Source organism: Lepidothrix coronata, unplaced genomic scaffold (genome assembly GCF_001604755.1).
Source record: "Lepidothrix coronata isolate B3197 unplaced genomic scaffold, Lepidothrix_coronata-1.0 Scaffold1, whole genome shotgun sequence".
NCBI lineage: Eukaryota > Metazoa > Chordata > Aves > Passeriformes > Pipridae > Lepidothrix > Lepidothrix coronata.
The window spans coordinates 3,248,867-3,276,069 of NW_016690181.1; the positions used below are offsets into that span (position 1 = coordinate 3,248,867).

The following is a 27,203-nucleotide window of genomic DNA, read 5'->3' on the forward strand; positions in this document are numbered from 1 at the left end:
CCCTCCGCCTGCATGGAGAGAGCCACAGAATGGCGGAGCGAGAGAAAGGAGCCGCATCCCCGCCCGCCTCCTCCCCCTTCCTGGGGCTGCACCTCGCCTCGCCCCCCAATTTCAGGTACCGGCCGCCCTCCCCACCCCAGACCCCCGCGGGCTGCCCCTGCCCCCTGCTCGGGGCAGCGCTCCCCATCTGCTGCAGCCCCCCCGCCCGCATCGCTGCGCCGGGCCCCCGCCTCCTCCAGTGCTTCTGCCCCCTCCCCGAGCATCCCCTCGACCCCCCATCCCAACCATCCCTTCTTTTCCCCACCCCAGCCACCGCTGAACCCCCACCGCAGACATCACCCCAGCACCCCCATGGCTGCTTAGCCCACCCACCTAAGCCATGTTGGCCCTCACCCCATACATGCACCACTGCAGCTCCCCAGCCCCCTGCTTGGCCTCGTGTCCCCTCCACACTCCACCCCCCAGCCCCCTTACCTGCCTTATCTCCTCTTCAAACACCTCTTCATCTCTCTCCCCACCCCCAGGAAAGCCGTTTTCTAGCCCTTTCCTGGAAATCCCAGATGCTCCTGCTTCCTTCCCACCCCTGTAAAACAGGAACTCCAAGTGAGATGGTGGGAGAGTGCCAGAATTGATCCTCTTAGTAATACCAAGTGTTCCCATCGATTTGGGATGCAGGGGGCTATGTCTCCTCTGAAACCCAACGAGGCTTGTCACGGGGACTTCCAATGGCATGGGCCAGGCCAGGGATGGCTGGGGGCTTTCAAGCCTCTGGTGCCTTCTGAGGGCAGCTCAGGGGCAGGGATGTGCTGGGAGGTGAGGGAGCTCTGCCTCTGCTTGCAGGTGCAGTGCCCGATGTTGTTCGCTTGCCATCGGGGGAGGCTCCCTGCTCCTGACAGCCATGCCATCGTCAGCCATTGCTCTCTGCTTGCCTCTGCCACCCAGGGGTGCTGTGGGCAAGCTGTCAGAGAGCCTGCTGAGAAGGGGAGACTGGTACTGGCAGCTTTGTGTGCTGAGATTCTGGGGAGGAAAGGAAAGGCTGGTCCACACTTGGGGCCACAGCTAAACTCATGCCTACCTCTGGCAGGCCCAGCCCCTGAAGCTGGGGCCCCGTGGGTCCCTGCGAGGAAGCAGGCAGGTGCAGATGAGCTATGGTGGTGTTCAGGCAATTTACCCTTGCAGGGCTCTGCTCCCAGACCCCCTTTACTAATGGCTCCGGGGCTTTGGCAGCTGCCTCCTATTGCAGTGCTGCCTGTGAGAGCTGTTGCAATATGGCTGGTATACCCTGCAAACCCAGCTATTAAATGCTGCCTCTGGAAACATCCACCATGGAGAAGAGGCTTGGCCACTGAGCTGGGGGCTGGAGGCTGAGCTGCCAAGCAGTACTGGGCCTACTACCTGGCACTGTCCTGGATGTAGTGGCTGTACCCTGGGCACCCTCCCACTCCCCAGCAACCAGCAATGCCCTGGGAGGAAGAACAAGGTGCTGCTACTTGCTGTGCCTCAGACCTTTGAAAAAGGAGCCCAGTGTGCTGCCAGCCTGCCCTAGGGAAGAACTGACTTCCGTGACGGAGGCTGTGCACCTGAGTGGAAAACTGGGGAATCAAGGCAGGAGCGCAAAATCTTCTCTGGGCACAGAGCTCAGGGTGTGAGACTTGAAGTGGAAGAAGATGCGGTGATGTCTCTGAGCCTGGGGCAAGGTCTGGCAGATCAGAGGCGATGTTGTGGATGCTGTGGCAGGGAGCGTCATGTGAGAAGGGAGCCATGCTAGTGAAACATTTACAAGCAACATTTACATGTCACAGCTTGGGTTGTGCCTGTCCCAGGTCCTGCATCCCTGCAGCAGGGCTCAGTGAGGGGCTGTCCCCCCCAGATGAGCTGGACCCAGAAACAATGAGTGCAACTGAGTGTGAAGGCCCAGTCTGTGGCTGGCAGTGACGTCCTGAGTGAGCCCTGCCCTCTACCCCTGCTTGCTGCCTGCAGGACAAGGTGTTTCAGGTTTCTGTCCTCTGGTACCTACACCTGCTCTTTCGGTTCCCTGAGTGGTGACATACTGGCACAAGCATTAGGTGATCAGTTGGCTTGAATTGAGAGAGGACTTGATCCTGGCCAGCAAGCAACCTGATGGTCTGAAGCTCTGAAGAGGAGAGGCATGGTGGTCTGGCAGGTCTTCATTGACAGGGATGGTTTGGTGTTATCTGAGAAGAATTGGGAGAAGGATAGTGAGGTGAGCCCTCCTTTAGCCAGGAAGACCTCCAGAGGGGGCCACTCACTGTGAGAAGAACAACAGCATTTTAGAAGACTGCAAAAAGAAGTTATTCTTATCCAACCTCCTTGTTGTCCTTAAGCCTCACAAAGCCTTGCAGTGGGGGCTATGTCCATTGGAGCTTCTCAATGTCTTTCTCTAGGACACCAGTTTGCAGCTCCTCACCCTGCCATGAAGCTTTGCCAGTGCTTTGGGCCAGGCTTTCCTGTGAGGAGCTCTGGAGGCTCTCTGGGACTGGGGGTCCCTCTACCCAGCATAAGAGGGGCAGGGAGGACTTGCACAAGTGGGGTGCAGCTGGATGCAGGGCCCCACAGCGCTCACAATGCTGCCTGCCCCACTACCTCCAAGAGTGTGGCTCTGATGTAGCTGGAAGGGGTCAGGGACTGATCTCCTCTGTCTTCTTTAGGTTTCCCTGATAAAAGCAAAGGGCATCCACTTAGCTGCTGGATAGGAAGGCTCCTGGGGAAAGAAGCCCTTAGGGAGTTATTTGCATAGGTCAGGAGAGAGTGGGAGCTACCCCACTCCTCAGGGAGCCCTGTGGGAAATCATAGCCCTTTGGAAGAGAGGTCTCTGGGGGAAGTTCTTTTCCTTGGGAATTTCAAAGAAGCACCTTCAGGCTGAGGCAAAAATCAATCCTTGCACTATGGTTTTTTTATGTATCGGACATGCTCATCTGGAGCTGTCAGAAGAGCCTGTTTGAAGGCAATGAATGAGCTGGGCATCAGAAGGGGTGTACCTGTTGTCTTGTGAGGGGAGACAAAAGGGCTGCCTTCCCCTGATGGAAAGAGAGAGGTGCCTTTCCTTGGTTTGAATAAGAGTCTCTGTGGTTCTTGTGATGGAAGAAAAAACACGGGGCCATCCAAAAGTAGGATAGTACTATTTTTCCCATTGATTCTGGTTACAGGACTTCCACACAGTGCTGCCTGACAGCAGACTATCAGAGCAAAGCACAGGCAGCCAGGCTTTTTGGAACCCCCAGCTCCATCATGTCATGTTGCCCTGGCCAAATCCCCGTGTGAGAAATCCCATGCAGCAGCAGTGGGGTGGGGAGGCAATATTCTAAGTCCTCTTTTCCCTGTCAAGGCACAGAGTCAAGGGAGGCCCAGCAGCCAGGCTTGATTATAAGGCTGTTATTAGCACTGTGATCAAGCTGCTCCTGCCACGGGCAGGTAACGCTTGCCTCTGCTCATGCACCCATGTGTGCACTCTCGCTCACAGTTCCCAGGTATCCTGAGTTTATCACTTCTCATGCATACCAGCAGGGCTCCATCCTCTCAGCACATGCTTCAGGAAAGCACCCATAACCTCTGCAGGGGCAAGGCTCTTCCATCCCCATAGATGGGGATAACCTCCCATATACCTGCGATTCCATGGCCGCTGGTGACGGAAGTTGGCCAAAATACACATGTAGGTCCTGCTCAGAATTTTACTACCAGTGATGGAGTTGAGGAGTCAGAGCTGTTTCATTTTGCTAGTATTTTTAGCCTCTTTGAGAAGCAAAAGAGAAAGGCAGGGGTATTTCCAGCACAGGGAGGAGGGGTGGGTAATGGAGAGCCTTCCTTGTATCTCCTAGGAAGTCCCAGAGCACCCACGTGAGAGGAGCAAGGGGCGAAAGTAATACAGAGATAAGAGATTTCTTTGTTCATTGCATTAAGTGATGAGATTTCAAGCAGATGAGGTGCCTCCAGGCAAAGCTGATAGGGAAGATGGAGTCATGGGTGCTGTTCCTGTGGGGCTGAGAGACAATGAACACAGTATCAGGAGTGACATTCACCAGTGACATGGCACTGGTGGGGAAAGAGCTAGCAATAAGTTAGCTCAGCAGAGCACTCCAGGCCACCCTGTGAGCTGAGCTCCTGTGGACATCACTCCCCTTAATCTGACCAGGAGTGAAGCCAGGTCCCAAGCAGCTGGTGGGAGATGCACCCATCACTTGAAGCTTCTGGAGTGGGTGGCAGTGAGAGGGAGGAGAGCAGTGCTGTGATGGGTGGCAGTGGAGTGCCTCCCCCCTATGTGTCAGAGTGGGGTATGTGCAGCTGGTGGGGAGGGTGTGCCCTATCTGAATCTCAAAATCACAGTGAGTGCCTCTCCTAGAGCTCTGACTCCATCTTGATGGGGCAAGGAGTGAACAGCTCTCCAAAAAAGCTCATGGTCTGCAACATGCTGCTGGGCAGCAAATGGGTCTGAGAGGTGTGGAGGTGATGGAGGATTATCTGAGGCCACTGTGTCAACAGTTTGGCAGCAACACCTGACAGCCCCTCCTGGGAAAGACCCCTGTAAGGGTTAAATGCACGCAGGTACCCCCAAAACACCAGGCAGGATTTAAGAGAATTTATTTCCGAAAGTCAAGAACACAACATCTCAGTACAAACTGCACAGGGCCTAAGAAAAATACACCTCCTCTTCTTCTCAGGCTTTTATCATCCCTGGCCCCCACGCTGTGGGGCCTTCAGACTTGTCTGCAAGAACTTATCTTCTCTTCTACCCGGGGAGTGAGCTTCTCTGGAATGCAGGAGGAGAAAACATCTAGAACTGTTTCTGAGAAAGATGCCTCTTTCTAGGCAGGAAAGCCTTCTTAAGTGGAATAAACCCTCATCTTCTCGTCATAACTCTTCTGGAAGGGTCTTACACACTTATAACCCCTATATCCTTCAGCAGCAGAAGAGAGTTGGGAGCTGTCAGAGCAGCTCAGCAGGTATTTCACTGGCTCTCAATGTGGGTTAGAGGCTGGAGAAGCTCAGGGATGGTTCTGCCTGAGGCAGGAGTGGGTCTGGGGGTTAGATGGGGGCAGACAGGGAAGGAACAGTGCTGTCAGCACTGCTCTGCCATGGCTGGGTTTGTCTCTCAGTGAAGGTGCTCCTCTTGCTTCCCTCAGCTCGGAAGTGCAGCTGACCATGACGCTGGTCCCGCTGTGCTGGAAACGTTCTGGCCTTTGCATCCATGAGCGGCCTCACTCTACCTGTTGAGAAGCCAGACAAACACTCCTGTCTCCCATTGCTGGGTGGGGCAGCAATGCTGCAAGGGCAGGAGGAGGCGGGTGGTGCAGGTGTCTGTGACGGGGTAAGCAGATCCCCTGTGCACATTGTGGGTGCTGGGGAGTGGGCGCTGGAGCAGGAGCAGGAGCCAGGCTGGCTGGCTGGCAGGCAGAGGCAGTCAGCATCCCCAGCAGAGTGCAGGGACTTGGCGCTGGCTCAGCTGGGGAGGTTATTTTTTTTTCCCCCTCCAGGACAGCTGATTCCATCTATTTTTAATGAGCTTCCCCAGGTTGCGCAGTGAGCTTACAGAGCAGCGCTGGCAGCCACAGACTGCGACGGGGCAGGCAGAGAGGCACTGGGCACCCAGGGCTCAGCTGTCATCTCCCTCACTTCTCCTCACAGCAGGCCTGGGGGTTTTTCTGGGGTAGGAGCGTGTCCCCCAGTGAAGGGGGGGTCCTCCTCAATGCAGCTGCCCTTGAAAATGGAGTCAAGCACCGAGGAGGAGAGCTGGCTGGAAGATCAGTGGGAGAAATGGTAGGGGACTGGCTGGGCCTAAGGGAGGGGGGACTGTCCCGCGGGCATGCAGGGGGTGAGGGGCAGCCCCTTGCTCCTGGCACATCGATCTTCTCTGTAAGCGATGGCCCCAGGACAGGAGCAAACTTGGCATCCAGTCGAGCCCAAAGTTTTCCTGGCTGCACAGGGAACTGTGTGGCAGCCAGGCACCAGAGCGGCAAAGGTATCTGGCCACATCCTGCTGCACCCCAGCATCGGCAGGCAGGGCCAGTGCTGGGGACCTGTGCAGCATTTCCCTATACCCAAGAGCTCGGACAGGGCTGCCTGTCCCCATTGCAGAGTGGGGGGCACTGCCAGCCCCTCATGCTGCTCCTGCAGAGCTAGGGAGCCCCTGCCAGCCCCTTGGCAATGTTGTGCCTCTTACCAGGACCCTGCAGCGCCCGCTGTACTCCCACACCATGGTGGGTGGAGGCCCTGAGCATTAGCAATGGATGATGTCCCACCCGGGTGACCCGTGTAACCGGAGAAGAAATCAATTTGTGCTTTGAAGGCTCATCATGAGCCTCCTGTTCCATGTTCCCTCCCTCCCGTGGGCAGCAGGAGGACATGGGTGAGGGGGGGGTCCAGTTGCCCCACCCTGTGCTGAAGGCTGTGTTTTTGCACTCCTGATGCATCTTGCAGGGAGTGCCTCCCTGGACATAGCTGTTCCCAGCTGTCTTCAACCCAGGAGACCACTACTGGTGGGGTCCTCAAAAACAGAGGGAAAATGCTGCTTCCTCCACAGGCTTCTCCTGCTCTTTTCCCTCTCCAGGGTTCTGGCACAAGGGAGGTGTTACCTCTCTGTGGCACTGGCTTGGTGCCAGCGCAGGGGGGAACCCTAGGTGTGCAAGCAATGCTTAGAGTGAGGGTGGGAGCTCTACAGGTCACAAAATACCCTTTCTCCTTCCTTCCTTGCTGCTGAGGGCCAAGCTAGAGAGGGATGATGGGCTTGGCATAGCCCTTTCACTTACCTATCTCCCAGCCAGAGAAGCTGGGAGCAAATGGAAATGGTGGCAAGCAAAGCAGTGCCCGTGGCCACTCCAGACAAAACTGAAGGGGCTGAGTTGGTTGACCAAGGACCTTTGAGCTGAGCTTTTTTATTTACCCCTGTGGTAATGAATAAGTGAGAGGAGCATTGAGGTACTACCATGCTGAAATGTTTTAATGCACAGAAGCCAGGAGCACCTCACTGTCTCCCTGGGGTTGGTCAGCATGTTTTCAGTCTATAACAGGATATCTCTGTAAATGTTTTGAAGGGGTGTAGAGAGCTTGTGGGGCTGGCAGCCCTAAGGAACCCCTGAAGCCGTGCAGGTCAGCTCAGCAGCAGCAGTATTCACAGGGATGCCCGTGATCACCCCAGGGAGTGATTTTGGTGCAGAGGGAAATTGCTGTCCTTTCTTACTGCAGGCACCTGCACTGGGACATCCCTCTCAGGGGCTGGTCGTGCCATGGCTGAGAAGTTTGCAGTGCTTACGAGTTCTGTGGGTCTTGATATGGTCATTTGTCCCAGAAAGATCCATCCTGCAGATGTACCCAGTCAGGACTCCAAGCCCTTCCACTCCCTGTAACCCTGACCTTTCCCCTGTTGGGTGTCTGTGCCCAGCTAGGACAATCCCAGGGGCTCCCTGGGACAGCAGGAGCAGAATGAACCTCCTGGGATAGGGCTGGCTGTGCTGTCTGTCCCATGCTCTCCCTGCAAGTCCCTGCTGTCTTTGGTCAGGCAGCGACTGGTTTGGGGCACATTCCTCCTGCCTCCCAACAGCCATGGAACATGTCAAGTGCAGCCACTCTACAGGGATGGACCTACCACCTCTGGAAGGAGCTGCCTTTCCAGTCTTTCTTCCCAGTAGAGACTGGGAGAGCCTCTCCTGGTGTGGCAGTGCTGCTCCCAGCCCAAAGGCAGCCTAGTGCCCTGCACCCTCCTGCCCACCACCAGCACAGTGGGTGACCGTGCCATCTCCACTCTCTCCAGGCTCACCCACGACATCAGCCTTGAGGAGTTTGAGGATGAAGACCTCTCCGAGATCACTGATGAGTGTGGAATCAGCCTGCACTGCAAGGAGAGCCTGGCCACCCGGGTAAGTGTGACGGGGATGGGGAGGGGTGGGGGATGGGCAGAATGTGCCAGTGGGGTTGGCAGGACCATCAGCCTCATGCAGGACCACCAGGTCCCCAGGCCAGCAAGGCTTCCTTAAGGTGTCCATTTCCACGAGCCCAATCCCCTCTGCTCAGCAATGCCCTCTGCTCAGCATTGCCCTTTCCTCACTGCAGCACAGCACAGACCCTTTCGGAGCCAGCCAAACCCAAGGGACAAAAAAGCATCTCAAAGCTGGTGCGTTTTGGTTCCCATTGTGCTGGAGGGGTTTGAGTTTGTTCCTCAGGGATGAGCCTAAGCATTTGGGTGCAACTGGGGACATGTTCCCCATTTGAGAGGAATGACCAGTGAGCACCTGGCACCTGATGAGCATCCCCAGGAATCAAGGACATGTGCAAGGTGGCACCAAGGGTTCTGAACAGCTGTGTCTCCTGTCCCCACATGCATCCCTGGACCTGGAGATGCAGCTGAGCTGACATGGTGAAAACCATCCTCTGCTCACCCAGGGTGTTCTTTCTGGCTGGCTAGTTGCCTTTAGCTAGAGCTATTCTCAGGTCTTCAGGAGACAGGAGACCTGGAGGCTAATGGAACAGGGATGAAGGAGGCAGCTCCAACCCCAGCAGGCAGCAGGTGGAATAAAGATGGGTGCTGTGAAGCCCGTGCAGATGCTGCAAGTGGGTCTCCCATCCATCCTAAAAGAACCCTACGTTGATGGGGTTCACAACACTATTTGAACTTCCCTAGAAGGCCATGGGGGCAGAAACATGGAGATAAACTGATAATTACATTGGATTTGGAAATATGCAGTATGTCAAAGGAAAAGCTGCTGCCTGAATATTCTCACCATTCAAGGAATCACACATGCCACCTGAAACTATTAACTGCTGGGACCAGGCCCCTTCACAGCAGGCAGCTCCAGTCAGCTGACAAGTGCCCTTTTCGACCCCTCAGTCACCACATACTCACTCTCAGGCCCATTCCTTCTTCTTCAGGTGCAACCCTAGGTTTCCCATAGCAGAGTCCCAGGCACTGGTTTTATAAAAGTAAATAGTTTAGTGGTATAGCAGCAGGTCAGCTTGAGCTGTGTGTTTCTGGAGAGGGACATTGAACAAAGAAATTTCCAGGCAATTATACCCTTACCACTCATGCACCTGCCCCTCACGTGTTCTCCGCATGCCTCTTGGTCCAACGGTGATTTTTTTGCCTGGGGTCTTTTAATACCTTACTGGGTTCTTTCTCCATGTCCGTGCATGCAGGCCATTTACTATTCTTGTCATGTGGAGTCACAGCTTCTGCTGACAGCTGAAGTCTTTTTGTCTTCTGGTTTGCACTTCTGGTGCACCTGCTCACTGGAAGAGCATGGGGAACTAAAAAAAGCCCTATACTTAGGATAAACATTACTCAGCAACAATCACGGCATCAGTGTGTTATCAATACTCTTCTCATACTAAAGACAAAACACAGCACTGTACCAGCTACTAGGAAAATTATGAAGAGAATTAACTTGGTTCCAGCCAAAAACATCTCTAGGTATAAGCTCACAGCTTGTGTCTCAAGGCTTCAGCAGATTCAGCTACTAATGTTAAGCAAGTAAAGCTGAGCAAACAACACACTAAATCACACAGTATTATAACTCTGTGTAATGCATTCTAACTCATTCTACTTAAAACTTACTTTTTTAAGCTAACAACTAATGCCTCTTAACACAGAGACTCTGCATTTTGTCAGTGTTTCATGCTAACGGATGCAAAAGCTGAAGGAACAACCAAATGGTTTGAGAATCATTCTGTCCCTCAGAGGAAATGTTTCCTCTGCTAAAGTAATAAAGACCCAGTGAGGAGGGGAAAGGCAGACCAATTTGTTGCAGATTTAAAATTAGAAAGTGAATTTGTGTTGTTGGGAATCCCTCACTGCAGGCAGGATGGTACAGGCAGACCTCATCCCCAGGAGGTGAAGGTTTCCTGCTGTGCTCCCTGGCCTAATTTGTTACCTTCCCAGCAGAAACTTGGCTGCTCCCAGAGATGGGGCTGCTCCTCCACATCTCTGCTCCAGTTGCAACCTCCTCCTTCTCCATGATGTTACGGCCAGGCTTCCCTGGGACAGCCTGGGCTCATGGGCTGTGTATGCTGAAGGAAGGAGGCAATAATGCTGGAGGCAAAACCAAAGGCAAACCCAGTGCTGGGTGTCCATAAGGGCATGGCCACATCGAGAGCCAGTCATGAGATCCTCCTGCCTGCAATAGGTGAGGTAGGCAGAGGTTGTGCATGTGTTGCTGGGCACTTCCCATTACCCATTCCAGTTCCCCACTGCTGATAGCACCACTGGGCTCAGAGCAGAAGTTTTTATTTCTCTACAGGCTGCCAGCCCTTGGCTGAAGTTTGGCAGGGAGGGTAAGGGGCAGGGGGGGACTTGCAGCTCAGCTGCTGCAGCTCTTCCTTGAGGGGAGGAAAACTAATCTGTTTCACCCATTTAAAAGTTTACTGAGGAGTTTCTGCAATCCCGTGCTGCGATACAGAGACCTGGCCCTCAGTAAAGGGTTTGCTCGGGCTCTGGCTGCAAGCTCCATGCCTTCCCTGGGGACAGCTCAAAGCTGCTTTGTACAAGTGTCTGGATGCACTTAGAGTCTGCTGGGGCGGGAGGGGGATGCGAGGCTGCTCTAGGGGAAGCAAGGAGTTATTCATAAACACAGCAAAGGAAGAAGCTTACCATGCTGAGGAAAAAATGCCTGCTAAAAATATGTCCAAATGGTTTATATGGGACACGGAGGATTGCCCAAGGAACAGAACTGAAAGTGGTGACAACAATGGCAGTGAGAGAGGCTTTTCAATCCTAAATGTTGAAGGCGAGAGCCAGAGAGCTTTCCAACCTGATTGCCATCCAGAGAGACCTCGGGGCGACAGGGTTGCAGGATCTGCCTGATGAAAGCATCAGGCCCAGAGGGAGCAGCTTGGCCGTGTCTGCGTGCAGTGCGGGAGCCAGCAAATCAGTAATGACCCACGGCTGACATCGGCCAGCTAATTGCATCACGTGGGAATGGGAATGACTGGCTTGGCAAGTCAGCCCAGTGCTGGGACCAGGGCTTGAGGGCGGCTATGCTGATGCCCTGCCTGTGGCGAGCTCCCGGTGCCACAGAGCACCTGTGGTACTTAGGATGGAGGGCTGGCCCTGGTCTGCACTGCCCTGCACTGCCAGGCAGCTGGTGAAAGCCTGGCAATGGAGCAAGTGATGTGGGGTGAAAGCAAGCTAATGGCTCACTTGATCACACCAGAGCAGAGAGCGATGGGGAAGGGGGAAACAGGCTCTGGGAACCACAGGGAGCCATGGGCTGGAGGCATGCAGCCACTCCTAACTTCTCGACCCAACAGTATCTCTGGAGAGATGGGCAGGCACATTAACCCAGTGGCAAGTAGGAAAGCACTGAGAAGGAGTGAGGAGACAAGCCCTGCCCAAGGGCCGTGAAGGTGACTGGGGACAATCAGTGACCCTGGTGAGGTGGGGGGGTCTGGGCAGAGATGTTTGATGGCAAAACCCTGTGGCAGGAACAGGCAGGTGGTACAGAGGTCTACACCCAAACAGAAGCAGGGTTTGGAGTTTTTTTTGGTCCCAGAATAAGAAAGATGACTTCATTGTGGGCTATTTTAGTATCTCTTCAGAAACAGTGTCTTAGACACACAGAAACTGCAAGGAGGCATAGACTGATGTTTGTGCAAAAGGGAACCTACCCACTGATGAGGACCATACCTCGTGGACAGGAGACCATGCCCTAAGAATGAGGAATAATCCCAAGTACGGCTGAAAAGAGCCTTAATTTCAACAAGAAGTCCTAGGTGAATGAAAAGTGTAGAGGAGAGGGCTTTTTGGAGGAGCAGAGCTGCCTTTGGGCTGTTGAATGGCAGGGCAGGAGGCCAGCTAGGGAGGAGCAGGGACCTCTAGGATGAGGGATACCACCTCTGCCTAGCCAATGGCAGCAGTAGGGTGTGTTGAGAGGGATGGTTGCAACAAAAGCACCAGACCTTTGCCTGGGGTTTGGCCTTGTTTTGGTGGCTTGGAAATCCAAGGTGACAAACCTTGGCTTCAGCAAGATGAATTCCAGCAAACAGACAAGCAGAGGTTGATAAAAGCTTGGCGCCTCATTTGTATTCCAGGAACTGTGGAAAAAGGTTAATACAGGAATGAAAAAAATACCCAAACAAACAAACAAACAAACAAAAAAGAAAAAGAAAAAATTATGAAACATCTTTCTTGGAAATACCTGAGAGCACAAGAACAAGTGTCCAAAGGGAAAAGAGCTGATACAGGGCGGTGCTGAGCCTTTGAGGTCTTCATGAAAAGGCCAGAACCAGCCATGTATCTTCATACAGTTATGTGGAGATTAAAAACAAAACATTCTGTTTTTTCAGCATAATAATACTGCTGGAAATGCCGGGGGCTTTCTCTTGATGTTCAGCATCACTGATTCAAGTGTGTCACTAACAGGAGCCGCTCCCAGCAGGCCAGTGGGACCCACTGCAAAGGGGGAAGCAGCTGCCATGAGCCTGCAACCTGCTGATCTGGGGACCAGTGGGGAGCCAGATGCATGGGCTGGGAGCAAAGGATGCAGCAGCAAGGTGGCTGCTTACTCCAGGCAGCTTTTCAGAGGCTGTCCAGTGAAGCTGTCCCTGTGATCCATGGCCAGCTGTGGCTGTGCTAGGCTGGGGCAGAGAGGTTTCTCCTGGCACTTTGAAGAGCAAAGTAGTCACAGGTGGTGGTAGGGAAAGGGGGCATGGTTGTCCCCTCTGCCCAGCAAGTCATCTTTGCTTCCTCATGCTCACAAAATTCTTTTTCCAGCTGAAGATTTTGTCACTCCTCCTCTGACAGCTAAGGCTGCAGGAGTGGAGGAGCAGGGAAGAGCCTTTGATCACTCAAGCAACATCTTGTGTATCACCCTACTCCTCTTGCAAGAGACTTTCATTCCTAGGGAAGCAAGGAGCTTCCCAGGGTTGGCAGCAGCTCCCATGCAGGTGATTCCCCTAGCTAGACAGCACCTCTCAATTGCATCAGGGTTCATGCTGCTCCAGCGCCCTGGGGCCACAGCATTGGGACCATCAGAGAGAGGCCAATTGCTGGACACTGGGATATTTTGCCATTGGGATGGCACCATGCAGGTAGGAGGTAGCAGCAGCAGGAGCACACCAGCATCACATCTGTCCCAGGGATGGGTCTGTAAGGAAGCATGAGCATCCCTGTGACTGCACTGGGGTCCAGGTGTGCATCTTGTCTTCATCCCACTGCAAGATTTGGGCATTGGTACTGCTCTCCCAGACTCCTTAATCTCTCCCACAGGGTGAAGGGACTTGGGGAAAACACTTTGCTGATGCATCTGTGCTGAGGCATGAACATGCTCAAGCTAACCTTAGGTGGCATTAACTTGTTCCTAGAGAGCTTCCAAGGCAGCATGTTCTGGCAGGGCAATGTCTTTGCAGTTAGAAAGGCTTCCCAACATCTAGTCCCTTCTCTTGCTTTGCAGATCACTGCAGAGTTCACTGAGATGGTAAGGTGACGGATTGTTGTGTGGTTCCAAAATCACTTTGTTGAGCTACAGACCATTAACAAATACCTGCAGTGGTGTAGTTTCCTCCTAGCTTTTGAACCTGGAGTGCTGCATCCCTTCTAGGCTGCCCTTTTCTTCAGAATGGGTACTGATTTGCTTTTCTGCATCGTTCTGGGACTTTCCCTTCTCTGTGTGTTTTCTGAGTGATTGCTACAGCTATAGGATTACTGAGGCAGCATCATTAGCAGTCTAGGTTGAACATCACCAGCTGACTCCAATATACCTACCTTGTCTAGGTATAATCTATTCAGTTGGAATTTCCCTCCAGTTCTTTTCCCATGCCTCAGTTTCCTTGTTAAAATCCATGTGATTTATCACAGAAAACTGGTGCCACAGAAACACAAAACTTGTGTCATGATGTCTAATTCTCAAAACAAGGGATTAAACATTTAAAGCCTCAAGAGGGCAAGTATTGGTGGCAGTGCTTCTCCAGGTGCTCACCCAGTACCTCCAGGACTGCAACAAGGACACTGGGGTGAAATGGCCACCGTGAGATGGTTCATACTGTGTCTGCAGCAGGCAGAGCCCTGCCTGTGCTGGCTTTTGTCTGACAGTTTAGGAGCTGGTAGCAACAAGAGCTCTTGGAGGGGCTGCCAGAGCTGTTGGGTCTGTTTCTTCTCCCATGGCTCAAGGGGCGCCCTCCATGCAGCTGGAGATGCAGATACCATTGGCTGCAAAAACCATCCTTCCCCACCTCTGCCCGCTGATGAGCTTTCCAGTTGCCACAAACAGCTGATAACACAGGGAATTCAACTCACTGATGCCAAGTTGCCACCTTTATTGCTGGCTGCAGCAACCTGTGTATGTGCAAGCTCCAGTTAATGCAAGGAAGGATGCTTGGGAAGGAAACCACTGACTTTTAAACATGTGCAGCTGCGGGAGGACATTGGTGCCTCTTTGCCCAGCAACACAGCCACACAGTGTGTGGTGGCTCAGCACTGGGGCCCAGCCCAGGTGGCACAATGGGGCACCTGCTTCTCACAGCCTCGCAGGCCATGGTGGCCACTCCGCTCCTAGAGGGCAGAAGGGGATAGAGTGGAGCTGTCCTGAGCCAGAGCATTGCCACCACTAGCAAGTGACTGGAGAGCCCGCTCATCAGGCATCCCTTCTGCAGTTTTGGGTCCCAATATGTGTAAATGCAGTGTGGGTAAGAGAAGGCTTGTTCTATGTGGGTAAGACAAGGGGAGTGGAATTCCTGGTTCCAGCTGCCTGGTGGGCATTACAGGGAAGAAGGAGCCTGATCCTCTCAGAGGTGTGCAGTGAAAATTTCAACCCCAGAGAAAAAAGGTAGTATTGGTAGTAGTAGTAGTGCAGCACATGGCACCAGTACACAATGCAATGGTGTGTTCTCTGTCTGTGAGGATATTCAGGTGTGATGGGCAAGACCCCAGGTGACCCGCTCCAGGCAGGGGTTGACCCAAACCTCCAATAAGAATTATCACATGCTTGTATATCTCCCAGCTGTCAGGACAGGAACCGAGAAACGGCACAGTCTGCCTTGGATAAGAGAATCATAGCGCAGCCCAGGCTTGAAAGGACCTCAAAAGGTCACCTGGCCAAACCTCGTATGAGAAAGGGAGCCTGGGTGAGACTATCTAGCACCCTGTCCAATGGTGTCTTGGAAACCTCCAGCGACAGGGACTCTACCACTTCCCCGGGGAGGTTGTTCTGCTGAATGGTTGTTCTCACTGTAAAATTGTCCTTATTATGTTGAATGAAACCTGGGTGTGCACATTTGTGCACATCGTGTTTAAGTGACGGCTGCACGTACCTACAGACAGGCAACAGCCGGGGATGAGGTGCCGCGGGGGCCCCATCCCTAAGGGAGGGTGCTGCCTGCGCCTGGAGGCGGGGAGGGGGCGCGGGGCTTCCCGGCCTCGGGAATAACATCGCTGCCCCTTTAAAAGGCAGCGGCCGCGGGTGCCGATGCGGCGGTCCTGGCGCCAGCCCCCCTTCCCGGCCCCGGCAGGAGGCGCGGTGGCCGAGGCCCGGCCCGCCCGCCCCGTGGTCTGATCGCGGGCGCTAATCCCGGCAGGGCCATGTGAGCCGGGCGGGCGGCGGGGCCCGGGCGGCGGGCGGCGGCGAGGCCAGCCGGCTGCAAGCCGAGATGCTCCAGCTCGACCTCATCGACGCGGCGGGGGACGCGCCGGCCGAGGAGCAGACGGCGCCCGAGCCGCTGCCGAAGGAGCCCCCGGCCGGGACCACCGATGTCTACAGGCCGAAGCGACCCACAACCCTCAACCTCTTCCCGCAGGTGCCTCGCAGCCAGGTAAGGCGGGATGGGGGGCGAACGGGTGGAGGGGTGCGGGGGAGTAGGAGGGATGCTTCCGCCGTCCGCCGGGGTCTTTTGTCTCGGAGGGAGGGACGGAGGGAGAGGGGGATGGAAGGAGATGGCGAGGCTCGGCCGGGCTCGGCTGGAGGGGTGGCGGGGAGAGGCTCCGCCGCCCGTCCCCGCGATGCTCGGCGGAGCGGCCGCCCCTGCAATTCGGGAGTTCCTTCTCATCGCCGCCTGCGTCCCCGAGCCGGGCACAGCGCAGGTTCGGCCCTGCTGCAGAGCCAGAGGGAGCAGTTTGTGGGCCCGGGGGTCCCGAGAGCCTGATCACGCCCTGCCGGGCCGCCCCCGCACACCGCCGAGCATCCTGGCACTGAGCTCAGCGGGTGTGGTTGGGCGGGCTTAGGGCCCGGTAGGTCCTTTTTCCATCCCTGCTGCCGAGATGGAAAGGAAATAGGCAAGGAATCGTGTCGGGACTGAGCTGTGCCCCCAACAGGGCCCATGTGTCCTGGCAGAGAGCCGTGGGGCAGAGGCAGGGTGGGAGCTGGGAAGGGCCCCCGTGGGATGGGATGGAGAGCAAACGAGGCATGGCGTATGGAACGCGTGAATGAGCCATCGCAGGACGGGGCACCTCGCCACGGGCTGGCACCAACAGCTGGCCGGGATCCAGCACCCTGGGGTTGGGGAAGCGCCAGTCCCAGAGCAGGATGGTGCCACCGGCTGCCCCAAGCCTGACAATGGGAACTTGATGGCCTCTTCTGAGCAGCAGTGCCTGGCAAGAGAAGCATTAATGTCAGTGCCCAGTGCAAAATTTGAGAGACAGAAAAGCAACGCCTAAAATGGTGGCCAGGAGGACAAGGGGGTTCTGTTGTCTCGCTTGTGCTTAGATTTTATATGAGATGATGGATGATTTATCTAAGACTGCCTATCCCCACAGCCATGGTATTGCTGTCACCCCTGGGGTGGGCAGTGTTTCGGTTCCCCACATGCTGACCCACCAAGCAGTGGCCGGAGTCCCTTTGCCCTGTCCTTCCTGCAGACTTGATGAACCCACACAAAGTATGCGACGTGCAGGGCTATTTTTGCCACCCTCCTGCGTTCAGCTCTGCCTTCTGCCAAGTAGGAGGATTTTCATCGTGGTGACGTTCAGCCAAGGAGCATGAAGCGAGAGGCAGGTGTCCCTGTGGGTGACAGATGGGGAGTAGTCGGAGCTGGGTGTCACCAGCCTAGCACCAGCAGCTGATGCCAGCTCACTGCCTGAGGCCGCGGGTGAGAGGAGGAGGAAGAAGGCAGAGAGCCAAGGATGGGCGCCCACAGGCAGCTGGCACTGGGGACAAAGGCTGCAGGGCTGGGGAGGCGGGGGAGCCCCAGTGAGCATAATGGACAAGGGGAAAGCAGCAGCCTTGTCCCACCCTATGCAGGGACCCTGAGGAGCAGGTGGCACATGGCAGCCACAGTCAGCTGGAGGGGTGGGGAACAGCAGGGCCCCCTCAGTCGGTCCCAAACAGTGTCCAGGGGTGGCAGCAGACCACTGGGGAGGGAGGAGGGATTGGGATGGAGGAAGTTGCAGGGATGGTAGGCTGGGGAGGGGGAGCTGATGATTGCTTCGCAAGGGGATGGTGGAGGCTGTGGGGCTCACTGAGAGCCACGGGCACAGCTGAGCTGAGGACATGGGGAATGGGAGAAGGAGTCTGCTGCAGCTGGCAACGGGAGCCTGGAGCCAGCGGGAGTGGGTGCACAGGACTGGGGCATGGCTGGCCAGGGAGGACAGTGCTTTTGGTAGCATCTGGTGAGAGGCTGGCTGTAAGGTGCTTGGAGTTGCTGTTCTGGATGCCTACCTCTAGCCAGAGGCAGTTTTTCCCTGCCCACATGTGGTGCCCCAAGGAGAGGACAGGGTGCAGGGCATTCCTTGGCAGTCAGCCTGAAATCTGCTTCAACTTTTGTGAGACCCTCCTGCACCCTCTTGGCCTACTCAGCTCCCTCCTCTTGCTGGTGGTCAGAAGAGGGACTATAGCCATGCACCTAGTCGGGGCACCGGGCACTTTGTCTGGCAGGGTGTTCACAAAGCAGGGCATCATCCCACCCTTTGCTCCAGCTTCTCCTTGTGGGGCCAGGATCCAGCCTAGTGATATCACAGTTGTTGCTGAGCTCTCTGTGATCATCATCCCAGACAGGTGGCCTGGAAATGGTAAGAGAAATATTCCCAGCTTCCCAAAGGGGAAGAAACAGTTGTTGTGACTGGCTAAGTTCATCCTCTAAGACCTTGAGAATGACTCTCTACCCTGGCTTGGCATTACAGACCACAGAGTGCTCTGGCCCTGTGGGATGGGTGGGCTTGGTGGGATCTGCATGCTGCATTGCTGCCTCCTGTCCCAGTGTAGGCAGCCAGGCTGGCTTGTGTGTGCTGGCCCTGTGGCACTTTGCACGCAGAGGCTGTCACTGTGACAGCTTGCCTGGCCTGCATCCCAGCCCATCGTGTCCCTGGGAAAGGCAAGCGGGGTGTGCTGTTATTTACCTTGGCACAGGAAGAACTCATGGAGGTCACACTGGGAGGTCACTGAAGCCCTGTGGAGGGAGTCTCTCCACTCCCCACATGAAGGCAGGGGTCTGGCAGACATGGTTCAGCAGTGTGTGACATAATGGAATTTTGGGGCAAAGGCTTCCTTCATGTTGGTGGGGAAACAAAGTAAAGGATGGGGCAGCTCCTGCACTGCTGGTAACAGCTGCAGGCTGGTGATAAGGCCATGAGAAAATCCAGGGAGTCCCAGTGGGGCTTAGTGCTTGAGCAAAAACTAACAACGTGGAAAATGCCGCTGCTGCAGCTGGGGCAGAAACACCCAGTGCCCCACAAGAGGGCCTGGGAATGTATGACCAGGGAGAACTTGGGAATGGAGGAGAGGATGGAGGCTGGGGCTGCAGCAGATCGGATGTCACATCCTTCTGAGGTGGGCAGGGAGGACCCATCTGCAGGAGAGTCTTTATTAGAGGGGACTTGGTGGCTTATGGTCTCTGGGTCTCACAGTGAGGCTGAGCACGTGTTCTGTTGTGCACACACAGGTGTGCACATGCGTGGCCAGCCACCCAGGGCTAGGCAGGCAGGGCACAGCACCTACAGAAACTCACCCAAGCACGGGGAGTACAGGCGGCCCGATCATGCCCCTCCTCTTCAGCTGATCAGGATTGATGTCTGCTAGTGAACTGCATATATGTGTGTGTGTGAATGTAGAGATTTGTATACATACATACATATCTGTGTATACCCCTATATACAGCCAATATGGATGTCTTCAGTGGCAGACATTAGTCTATCTAGTAGCTGGCTCCCAGCTGGGCATCAGCACAATGCCTGGCCCTTGAGATTTCATTGTGGTGGTCTAAAGGTAAACAGGGCCAGCAGGATGGGAGCAAAACATCCAGGCAGGCTCGGGTCTCGACTCTTTGTCCTTGAACTGTCCAGCTGTGGGCTCTTGCAGCCGACTATCCCCAGGGTGGATGAATGCAGCCCAGCTGGCTCCTTGCCCAACCTGCTTTGGCCACCACACCAGCTCTCACAGAAGTAGCATGGTGAGATGTGGGGCTTGCAGGGGTTCTCCCTGGGCATCATGTGTCCCAGCATGCCCAGCTGAGAGGGGAGCTGAGCAGTGTGCTGTGGACCCAGGGGGAGATGGGTGCCACTGCCATGCCACACAATGTTTACTGTTTGGGCTATAAGGCAGCTTTGTTCTTCTCCTCAGGACACTCTGAATAACAACTCTCTGGGGAAAAAGCACAGTTGGCAGGAGCGGGTGTCCCGGTCATCATCCCCTCTGAAAACGGGTGAGTTCACAGGCTGTTGGAGAGGGTCAGCTCCTTGCACCCTTTCGTGGTGCTCAGGAGCCTGAGGCAAGTGGTGCTGGAGGAGGTGGTTGGAAGAAACATCCCACATGAATACAGGGTGCATGTCCATCTTGAGTCTTGCTTTCTACAGTTCCCTGAAAGAAGGTTGTAGTGAGGAGGGTACCGGTCTCTTCTCCCAAGTAACAAGAAATAGGACAAGAGGAAACGGCCTCAAATTGCACCAGGGGAGGTTTAGATTGGATATTAGGAAAAATTTCTTCACTGAAGGGTCAATTAAGCATTGGAACAGGCTCCCCGGGAAGTGGTGGAATCACTGTCCCTACAAGTGTTCGCAATCATGTAGATGTGATGCTTACAGATATGGTTTAGTGGTGGACTTGACAGTGCTGGGTTAACAGTGGGACTCAAGAATTAGAGGTCTTTTCCAACCTAAATGGTTGGAATACTTCTATGAGTCTGGGCAGCATCCCTGGACACCCTCCGTGATAGGGAGCATCACCCTCTGCAGGGCTGTCAGTGCTACTCTCTTCTCCCTACAGGTGAGCAGACCCCTCCCCATGACCACGTTTGCCTGAGTGATGAGGTCAATCACCAAAACAGCACAACCTCCACCAAAGACCGGGGTACATCCACGGAGAGCCCATGCCGGCGCACAGCAGCCACCCAGATGGCACCAGCCTGCGTTGCCTCATCCCGGCTGCCCGAGAAGCACCAGGCCACCAGCCGGGCCCCACCACACGGTGCCAGCGTGGTGGTGGTGACGAGGGGCCCCGAGGCCCACCGGGACCGCATCCGCTACCAGACAGATGTGAGGCTGGAGGCCACAGAGGAGATCTACCTGACACCTGTGCAGAAGAACTCGGACCCCCTGGACACTGACAAGCCGTTCCTGTCTCAGTCCAGTGAGAACCGCATGTCCATCAGCTCTGACATTGACACCTCCAGCTGTTCAGCCCTGGCAGGGAAAACTAACCCCTCCATCAGTGAGGAGGACGAGGTGCTGGACTACATGTCCTCCCCTGACAAGACAAACCTGCCCAGGGCCTCCTGTGGTGGTGGGAGTGGTGGCTCCCGGCCAGGGCACAACCTTCAGAGAGCTTCAGTGAGTTCAGACACCAGTGCCCTCTCCTACGACTCTGTCAAATACACACTGGTAGTGGATGAGAATGTGCAACTGGAGCTGGTCAGCCTCAAGCAGTGCTACTCGGGCTACAGCGACGAGAGTGACTCGGCCACAGTCTATGACAACTGCATCTCCTCACCCTATGAGTCAGCCATCGGCGAGGAATATGAGGAGGATGCGCTAAAGCGCGACTCAGTCTGCCTCTCTGAGGACTCCACCCCCGAGGCGGACATCCACTTCTCCAAGAAGTTCCTCAATGTCTTCATGAGTGGACGGGCACGCTCCTCCAGTGAGTTCTGGACACCGGGGGGAGATGGGCTGGTGGCTGCCTCCCTGGGCAGCCCTGCCCATCCCTGGTACAAGGCTAAGGACACACTCAGGAGGTGGGAAACCACCAGCAGACATGAGCCCCAGCTCTACTTGTTGCGGCCTGTGGCTTTGTCCCTGGTGGTCTGTGAAGCATGGGGGAGAGGGGCTTGGAAAAGCCTTGTGAGCTTTAGGGTGGAGTGGTGGTAGGTGTTCCAGGCTGCTTATTTCGCTTGCCAAAGGTATGGCCATAGGGGGCTGAGGGGGAGGCTCCTGGTGTGGCTTGGAGGGAGCAGCCTCCTGGTGTGCTACCCTCATCCCCAAGCCTAGGAGAACACCAGGTCTGGTGGCATGCCCTGGCAGGTAGGGCTTCTCGTGGTGTGGCTTGTCCCACACAGCAGGTGTTACCAGCTGTCACAACTGTGTGAGTTGGTGCAGGGAGGTCATCTCACCCACAGGGACTGATGAGAACCAATGTGGCAGCTCTAGCCGTGCCTCCCTCTCCTGTGGCGTTGTGTGGCTTTGGCTGAGCCATCCTGCAGGAGTTTCAGCAGCCTGCCCAGCCCATGTCCTTCCCCTGGCTGCGATGCTGAGCCCTCAATGCTGAGATGTCCTCCTCTGCCTTCGTCCGCAGGTGCCGAGTCCTTCGGGTTGTTCTCCTGCATGATCAACGGGGAGGAGCAGGAGCAGACTCACCGCGCCGTCTTTAGGTGAGCTTGCAGGCACAGACAGTGTCCCCAGCCTCTTGCAGGGGAAAGCTGGTGCTGCTCTCCCACCAAGGTGGGGCTAGCACAAGCCCCAGTGTTTCCGGTGTGGGAAGCCCTGGGGAATAAACCAGTGCCTGTAGCTCATGCCCTGCCAAGGAGCAACATTTGCCCATGCAATAGGCAAGCCCTCCAGGGGTACTTGAGACCTCTGGGGAGCATCATGGGAGGTTGCAATAGGGGATACCCTTGCCTTAGGTGCCAGGATGCCGCCACCTTTTGAACCTAAACCTGCTCCAACGCTTTGTTTAGCATCTCGGGTTCTGGTGGCTCATTACATCTATGAGGGTGCTGCCTGCCTGGAGTGGTGGTGGGTGCCCCGGCAGTGTGCCCTTGAGAAGGCCACCAGCACTGTTTGCCAGCCAGCTGCTAGTGCCTCTCTACCCAGGTTTGTGCCTCGCCATGCGGATGAGCTGGAGCTGGAGGTGGATGATCCCTTGCTGGTGGAGGTGCAGGCAGAAGATTACTGGTATGAGGCCTACAACATGCGCACAGGTGATCGGGGTATTTTTCCTGCCTACTACGCTATTGAAGTCACCAAGGACCCAGACCATGTAACAGGTACCAAGCCTCTGCATGCAGCCTGCTCCTGTCCCTATCGTGTGTTCACATCCTCTCCACTGAGCAGTGGCTGGTGTTGAGCAGGGCTAGCAGGGGAGGACCAAGCTGGGCACCCAGCAGGGAGTGATGGGCAGCTTCTGCTGTGATGCTGGGTGTTGGTACCTAGTGTTGCAGGAAGCATTCCCTGGGCAGGGAAACATGCTGCAGGTGTTGGAAGATGGAGAGGGGAGGTGGAGCTCAGCCCACACACCTGGTCATTAGAGATGATCCCTGCCATGTGCTCTCTCTTCCAGCTCTGGCCAAGAGCAGTGACTGGGTGGACCAGTTTCGGGTGAAGTTCCTTGGCTCGGTGCAGGTTCCCTATCACAAGGGCAATGACGTGCTCTGCGCGGCCATGCAGAAGGTAGTGTCCCACACCATCCTCGGGAGCAGGAGTGCCTGCTTCTTGTGGCAGCAGGGCAGAGCCTTAGTGGGGAAGGGAGGGGGTGAGCCATCAGCACTGCTCAAAAGTCCCAGGGCTTTGTCTTTCTGTCTTCCTCAGATTGCCACCACGCGCCGCCTCACTGTGCACTTTAACCCACCCTCCAGCTGTGTCCTGGAGATCAGTGTGCGTGGGGTCAAGATTGCTGTGAAAGCTGACGACTCCAAGGAACACAGCAAGGTAGTGCCCCGCTCCCTGCTCATCTCATCCCTTCCCTGATGGCTGCTCTGAGCTGGGTCGTGGCCCCTGTGCTATAGGTCATGTTTGCATATGAACATTGAGGGTCTCCACCCCACGGGTGAGGGTGTGAGAAACACCATCATCAGGGTTTTAGGCCCAGCATCAGGGTCCCCCATGCCTCACAAGGTCCCAGCTCTGGGCAATACTACCAGGTGATGCCCTCGCAGCTGCCAAGCACGTCGCTGTGCTGGGATGCTGCAAGCTGAGCTGTACCCAGTAATCTGTCAGCTGCTTTTAAACCTTTCTGCTACTATTTTGAGTGGTGTCCTCCAGATCTGCCCTGTAATCTCTTTATCTGGCTAGGGCAGGCTGCTGATTAGCATTCTGCATAAGTAGCCTAGTAAAGCTAGTTTAGATGCTAGGCAGAGGCAAGTGAGGGCTTTGCAGCAAGCTGTTGGGAAATCTCCCCTACAGCTGTGGGATAGGAGTAGTTCACGTCTCTGAGTGCTGTGATTGAGCTGGGCTAGGGCTTCTACTTCTTTCTAGATAAGTCTTGCCTGTATCTAGAGGATGCTATCAATTTAGTTGCACTTTAGACTTGTATAAATAAGTTTTCATTTCTGGTTGGGACCCCTTGGATACCTAGGCTTGAATTACCTGTTTAGTTCTAAGTTGGCCATTCACCTTCTATCTGCTGGTGTTTCTGAGAGCCTGTTTAGCAAGAAAAAAGGGTCGTGTATGCTGGTGAACAGCAGCACTGACTCTAGCCTGAGTACAGTCTAACTCAGGGCCTCCAGGGAAACCCTGCAGGAGCTACTGGCAGTAGAGGCAGCTGGAGTGGGAGCCAGCAGGCCTGGAAAAGCTCTCTTTGTGCAGGTGCTTGGGGCAATCCTGAAACTGCTGCTGACAGCAGCCCAGGATCAGGCTCCAATTAATTTCACTCCTCGGTCTCCAAGTGCACATTTCCAGAGACCAGCTGCCCCATAGGGGCATGAGAGGGAAATTTTGACAGTTCTTCTCTTTCTCCCCCCCAGGTAAACAAGTGTAGCCATTTTTTCCAGCTGAAGAACATTTCCTTTTGTGGGTACCATCCAAAGAACAACAAGTGAGTAGCAAAGAAGCAGCGATGCAGAGGCTTTGCTGCCTTCCTGCTCACTGAGAGTAGCAAAGACTGGGCTAGGAAGGAAAGAGAAGGTTTCCTAGCACCTTTGGATGGGCATTACATCCCAGCTCTGGGCATGGGCTGTGGCAGCTGGTGGCCACCAGGGGGATTGGCTGCTGGTTCCAAACCTCTATGTCTAAGGGTGGGTACACCTCAGGGCTGCTGGGGTACTATGCCTGCTGATCTGCTGGTTCGGTCACACCTGCTCTTTCTGCCCTCAGATATTTTGGGTTCATCACCAAGCACCCTGCTGACCACAGATTTGCCTGTCATGTCTTCGTCTCGGAGGAGTCCACGAAGCCACTGGCGGAATCTGTAGGGTGAGTCCTGGCTGGGCAGGGAAGGCTATTTCACGAAGGGCAAGAGGAACAAGGCAGCCAGGCTGATCCATCTCCCCATATGCGTGGGGCTTGGACCTGGCTGGCACCTCTTCTTTTGAATGAGAGGCTTGGGGTGAGAGCCAGGACTGACAGGGCTATGGGCATCATATTCCTGACAGCACTGGAACAAGTCCCAGTGCAGGGCTTTACAGGCAGATGTCTTAAAGTCATGCACTGTACAGGGAATCAGAGCAAGGATGGAGACCCTGCAGCTCTGATGGCAGCTCTGGGGGTGAATGCAGGAGGGGCCAGGGACCGGGGGGCTGGAGGGTCAAACTGGCTACAGGGTAGGGTGTAAGGATGAGGATGGAAGTGGGGATCTGTAGATGGAAGTGGGGATCTGTAATTGCCTTGTGGGGAGGATGCTGCTCAGCTTTGCCTGGTGCTGTTGTTGCAGGAGGGCTTTTCAGCAATTCTACAAGGAGTATGTGGAGTACACGTGCCCCACGGAGGACATCTACCTGGAGTAGGGGCTGGCACAGGCACCTCCTGCACAGTCAGGGCTGCAGTCTCGCCCCTTCCCCGTGTCGTGCATGGACAAGAGCTGCTTTGAGCCTGGACGAGGAGCGGGCCCGGGCAGGGCTCCCCGGGGCACGGAGCACCGCCTCTTTTTGTGACTCCCCTTCCTCGGGCTGGGGGGATGGGAGGGGGGAGGGCTGGACAAATTGTGTTTATTGTACAAAATACTCTTAGTTTATTCTATTGGAGAAGCACTTGCTGGGTGCCCTGCTTGTGAGCGGTTGGGGGGGGCAGTAGCATGCTCCTGCCCTTTCCAGCTGCAGGCTGGGGTGACAGCATCTCCTCCTTGTGACCATGGCACAGCTTCCCATCACATCCATCTGGGGTGACTTTTAATTGCAGTGGCAGAGTCAATCTCTTGCAGTATGATGACACAGCAGCTACAGAAAACAAGACCCATATATTGGCTCCTGCTGGGAGATGGGATCACCTCCCTGCTGGGCCCTGGGGACATGGCTGCTGGGCAGGGATGGCAGAGGGAGCCCCAGTATCTCCTCTGCCAGAGCCAGAATGAGATGAGACAGCTTTCTCCTGCCTCCGTCCCCATCCCTTCCTTCTTGTATCCATGCCCTGGGGAGAGAGAAAAATGCCCCCATACCTCCCTGCAGTAACTATACCCTCAGGAGGGAAGCCTTTCTCTGCCCTTTTCCCCTCTCCCCCCAGCTGCAGGTGACAGAGGCAGGGGCAGTGCTGGAGCACCCCAGGGCAGTGGGGCTCAGCCCCTGCACAGAGCTGGGTGCCTGCCCAAAGCAGGGCAGGGAAGGGCTAAAGCCTGCAGGGAGCTGTGCAAAGCACCAGGGAGATTAGCAGAGCTCTCCCGGTCCCTGCAGCAAGTGGTCTCTGTGCTTCAGCTGGATCTGCTGTGGTGGCAACAACTATTAAATATGATGGTTCATGGAATGGAGCTACTGTGCCGTTTGTGTCCCTCTTCAGTGGGTTTGGGCCCTGGCTGCAATCCCTGGAGGCCAGAGATCGTATGATGATCAGGAGGGACCTCTGGGGGTTATTGCTCCAGCCCTCACCTGTGGGGCTGTGGTGGGCATGGGGGCACACTGGCTCACAGCTGGGCATCATCGTAGTACTCCAGCAAGTCGAGACCATCGCGCTTGCTTTTGCCAGCTCTGCGCAGCACCGCTGGCCGCTCCCGGGCCGCCCGGGTTGGGAAGCGCGGCTGCTTGGGTTTGATGCCGTAATCTGTGGGCAGAGCAGAGCCGCTGGCCCAGCTGCACCTGGGATTAGGGACAGCTGCCCACCTGGAGGGGTGAGTGCATGGAAAGGAGGTTCAGAGGAACAAAGAGAGCACTGTACCATCCACCAGGCCAAAGTGCTTCTGCGGAAGCTCCAAGGGAGCAGAGAAGTCCTCAGGGACCGAGTAGCTGACCCTAAGAGGAAAACGCAGGGGCAGGAGTGAGCTGAGGTCCTACAGCACTTACACAGGCTGGCACAAGAGTTCCCATGTGCTGCGTCTCTTCCACCCAGCCTGGCCAGCTCTAAAGCTCTTAGTGCCACAAGTGTCAGACCCATGTCAGGAGCCGTGGGGTACCTCTGCAGGTACCAGGGCTTGAAGGAGTAGGAGGAGGGAAATGCCATCACCTCTGGTGCACAGGCTGTGGGAGGGCAGCCCCCAGCAGCAGGGTGAGCAGCAGAAGCCAGTGCAGCATGGTGCACACTGACAGGTTCCACCAGTTCTGCAGTGAGGTCACAGAGGAGCCACCCCAGTTGCCCAGGACTCCCACTGTGGGGGGGCAGGGGACACAGTCCCTCCCAGGTGCTCCTGCTACCCCTTCCTACCTCCTCACCTTCAGGTCCTGGGCTGCCTTTGCCTAGTCCTGCCTGGGCCCCACCACCTGCTCAGATTCCTCCCTGTGCTGGTGCACGTCTCTCTGTGCAGCCACAGCTCCAGGGCTGTTTCTGTCCCTCAGCACCTGCCTTTGCCTCCCTCTCAACCACTCCAAAAACAGACTCTTGCATCTCATCTCAGTACCACCTTGTCCCTTCCCAGGAGTGACCCCCACCAACACTTCACAGACTTCGCAGTCTTCAGCATCTTCCTCTGCTAAAATCCCCAGCAAAGGGAGCACAGTCCCTTGCTTGTGGCTTTTCCATGCTACCGTTGCCATGTTGCAGGGCCTTGTCAGCTGAG

The 27,203-nt window shown here is 55.5% G+C and overlaps 2 protein-coding genes across 4 annotated transcripts; one reads left to right on the forward strand and one right to left on the reverse strand.

The window, feature by feature from the left end:
• Positions 1 to 25,964, forward strand: MAPK8IP1 (mitogen-activated protein kinase 8 interacting protein 1). 2 transcript variants are annotated; one of them, XM_017807930.1, is made up of 12 exons: positions 1 to 115; positions 7,763 to 7,868; positions 15,511 to 15,744; positions 19,482 to 19,563; positions 20,124 to 20,996; positions 21,648 to 21,723; positions 22,166 to 22,338; positions 22,632 to 22,741; positions 22,880 to 22,999; positions 24,034 to 24,104; positions 24,383 to 24,481; positions 24,939 to 25,964. In XM_017807930.1, the coding sequence occupies exons 1-12, from the start codon at positions 30 to 32 to the stop codon at positions 25,009 to 25,011; spliced, it is 2,103 nt and encodes a 700-aa protein (XP_017663419.1). In that variant the 5' UTR covers positions 1 to 29; the 3' UTR covers positions 25,012 to 25,964. The 2 variants fall into 2 exon arrangements, with proteins under 2 accessions (XP_017663419.1, XP_017663430.1); XM_017807941.1 differs by lacking the exon at positions 1 to 115 and adding an exon at positions 5,687 to 5,772.
• CUNH11orf94 (chromosome unknown C11orf94 homolog) lies at positions 25,328 to 26,732 on the reverse strand. 2 transcript variants are annotated; one of them, XM_017807995.1, is made up of 4 exons: positions 26,654 to 26,732; positions 26,369 to 26,442; positions 26,083 to 26,254; positions 25,328 to 25,440 (listed from the first exon to the last, which is right to left on the reverse strand). In XM_017807995.1, exons 1-3 carry the CDS (start codon positions 26,719 to 26,721, stop codon positions 26,118 to 26,120), a joined length of 279 nt encoding a protein of 92 aa, XP_017663484.1. In that variant the 5' UTR covers positions 26,722 to 26,732; the 3' UTR covers positions 25,328 to 25,440; positions 26,083 to 26,117. The 2 variants fall into 2 exon arrangements, with proteins under 2 accessions (XP_017663484.1, XP_017663491.1); XM_017808002.1 differs by having other exon boundaries at positions 26,604 to 26,680.
• Positions 26,733 to 27,203: the final 471 nt, after the last annotated feature.

Excerpts from the sequence above, each read along its gene's own strand:
- MAPK8IP1 (XM_017807930.1), top strand. The coding sequence starts at position 30 with ATGGCGGAGCGAGAGAAAGGAGCCGCATCCCCGCCCGCCTCCTCCCCC. Across the intron at positions 7,869-15,510 it reads AGGAGAGCCTGGCCACCCGG|GGCCATGTGAGCCGGGCGGG; the intron begins GTAAGTGTGACG and ends TAATCCCGGCAG. Across the intron at positions 19,564-20,123 it reads ATCATCCCCTCTGAAAACGG|GTGAGCAGACCCCTCCCCAT; the intron begins GTGAGTTCACAG and ends TTCTCCCTACAG.
- CUNH11orf94 (XM_017807995.1), bottom strand. The coding sequence starts at position 26,721 with ATGCTGCACTGGCTTCTGCTGCTCACCCTGCTGCTGGGGGCTGCCCTC. Across the intron at positions 26,443-26,653 it reads CCACAGCCTGTGCACCAGAG|GGTCAGCTACTCGGTCCCTG; the intron begins GTGATGGCATTT and ends TTTTCCTCTTAG. Across the intron at positions 26,255-26,368 it reads GCACTTTGGCCTGGTGGATG|ATTACGGCATCAAACCCAAG; the intron begins GTACAGTGCTCT and ends CTCTGCCCACAG.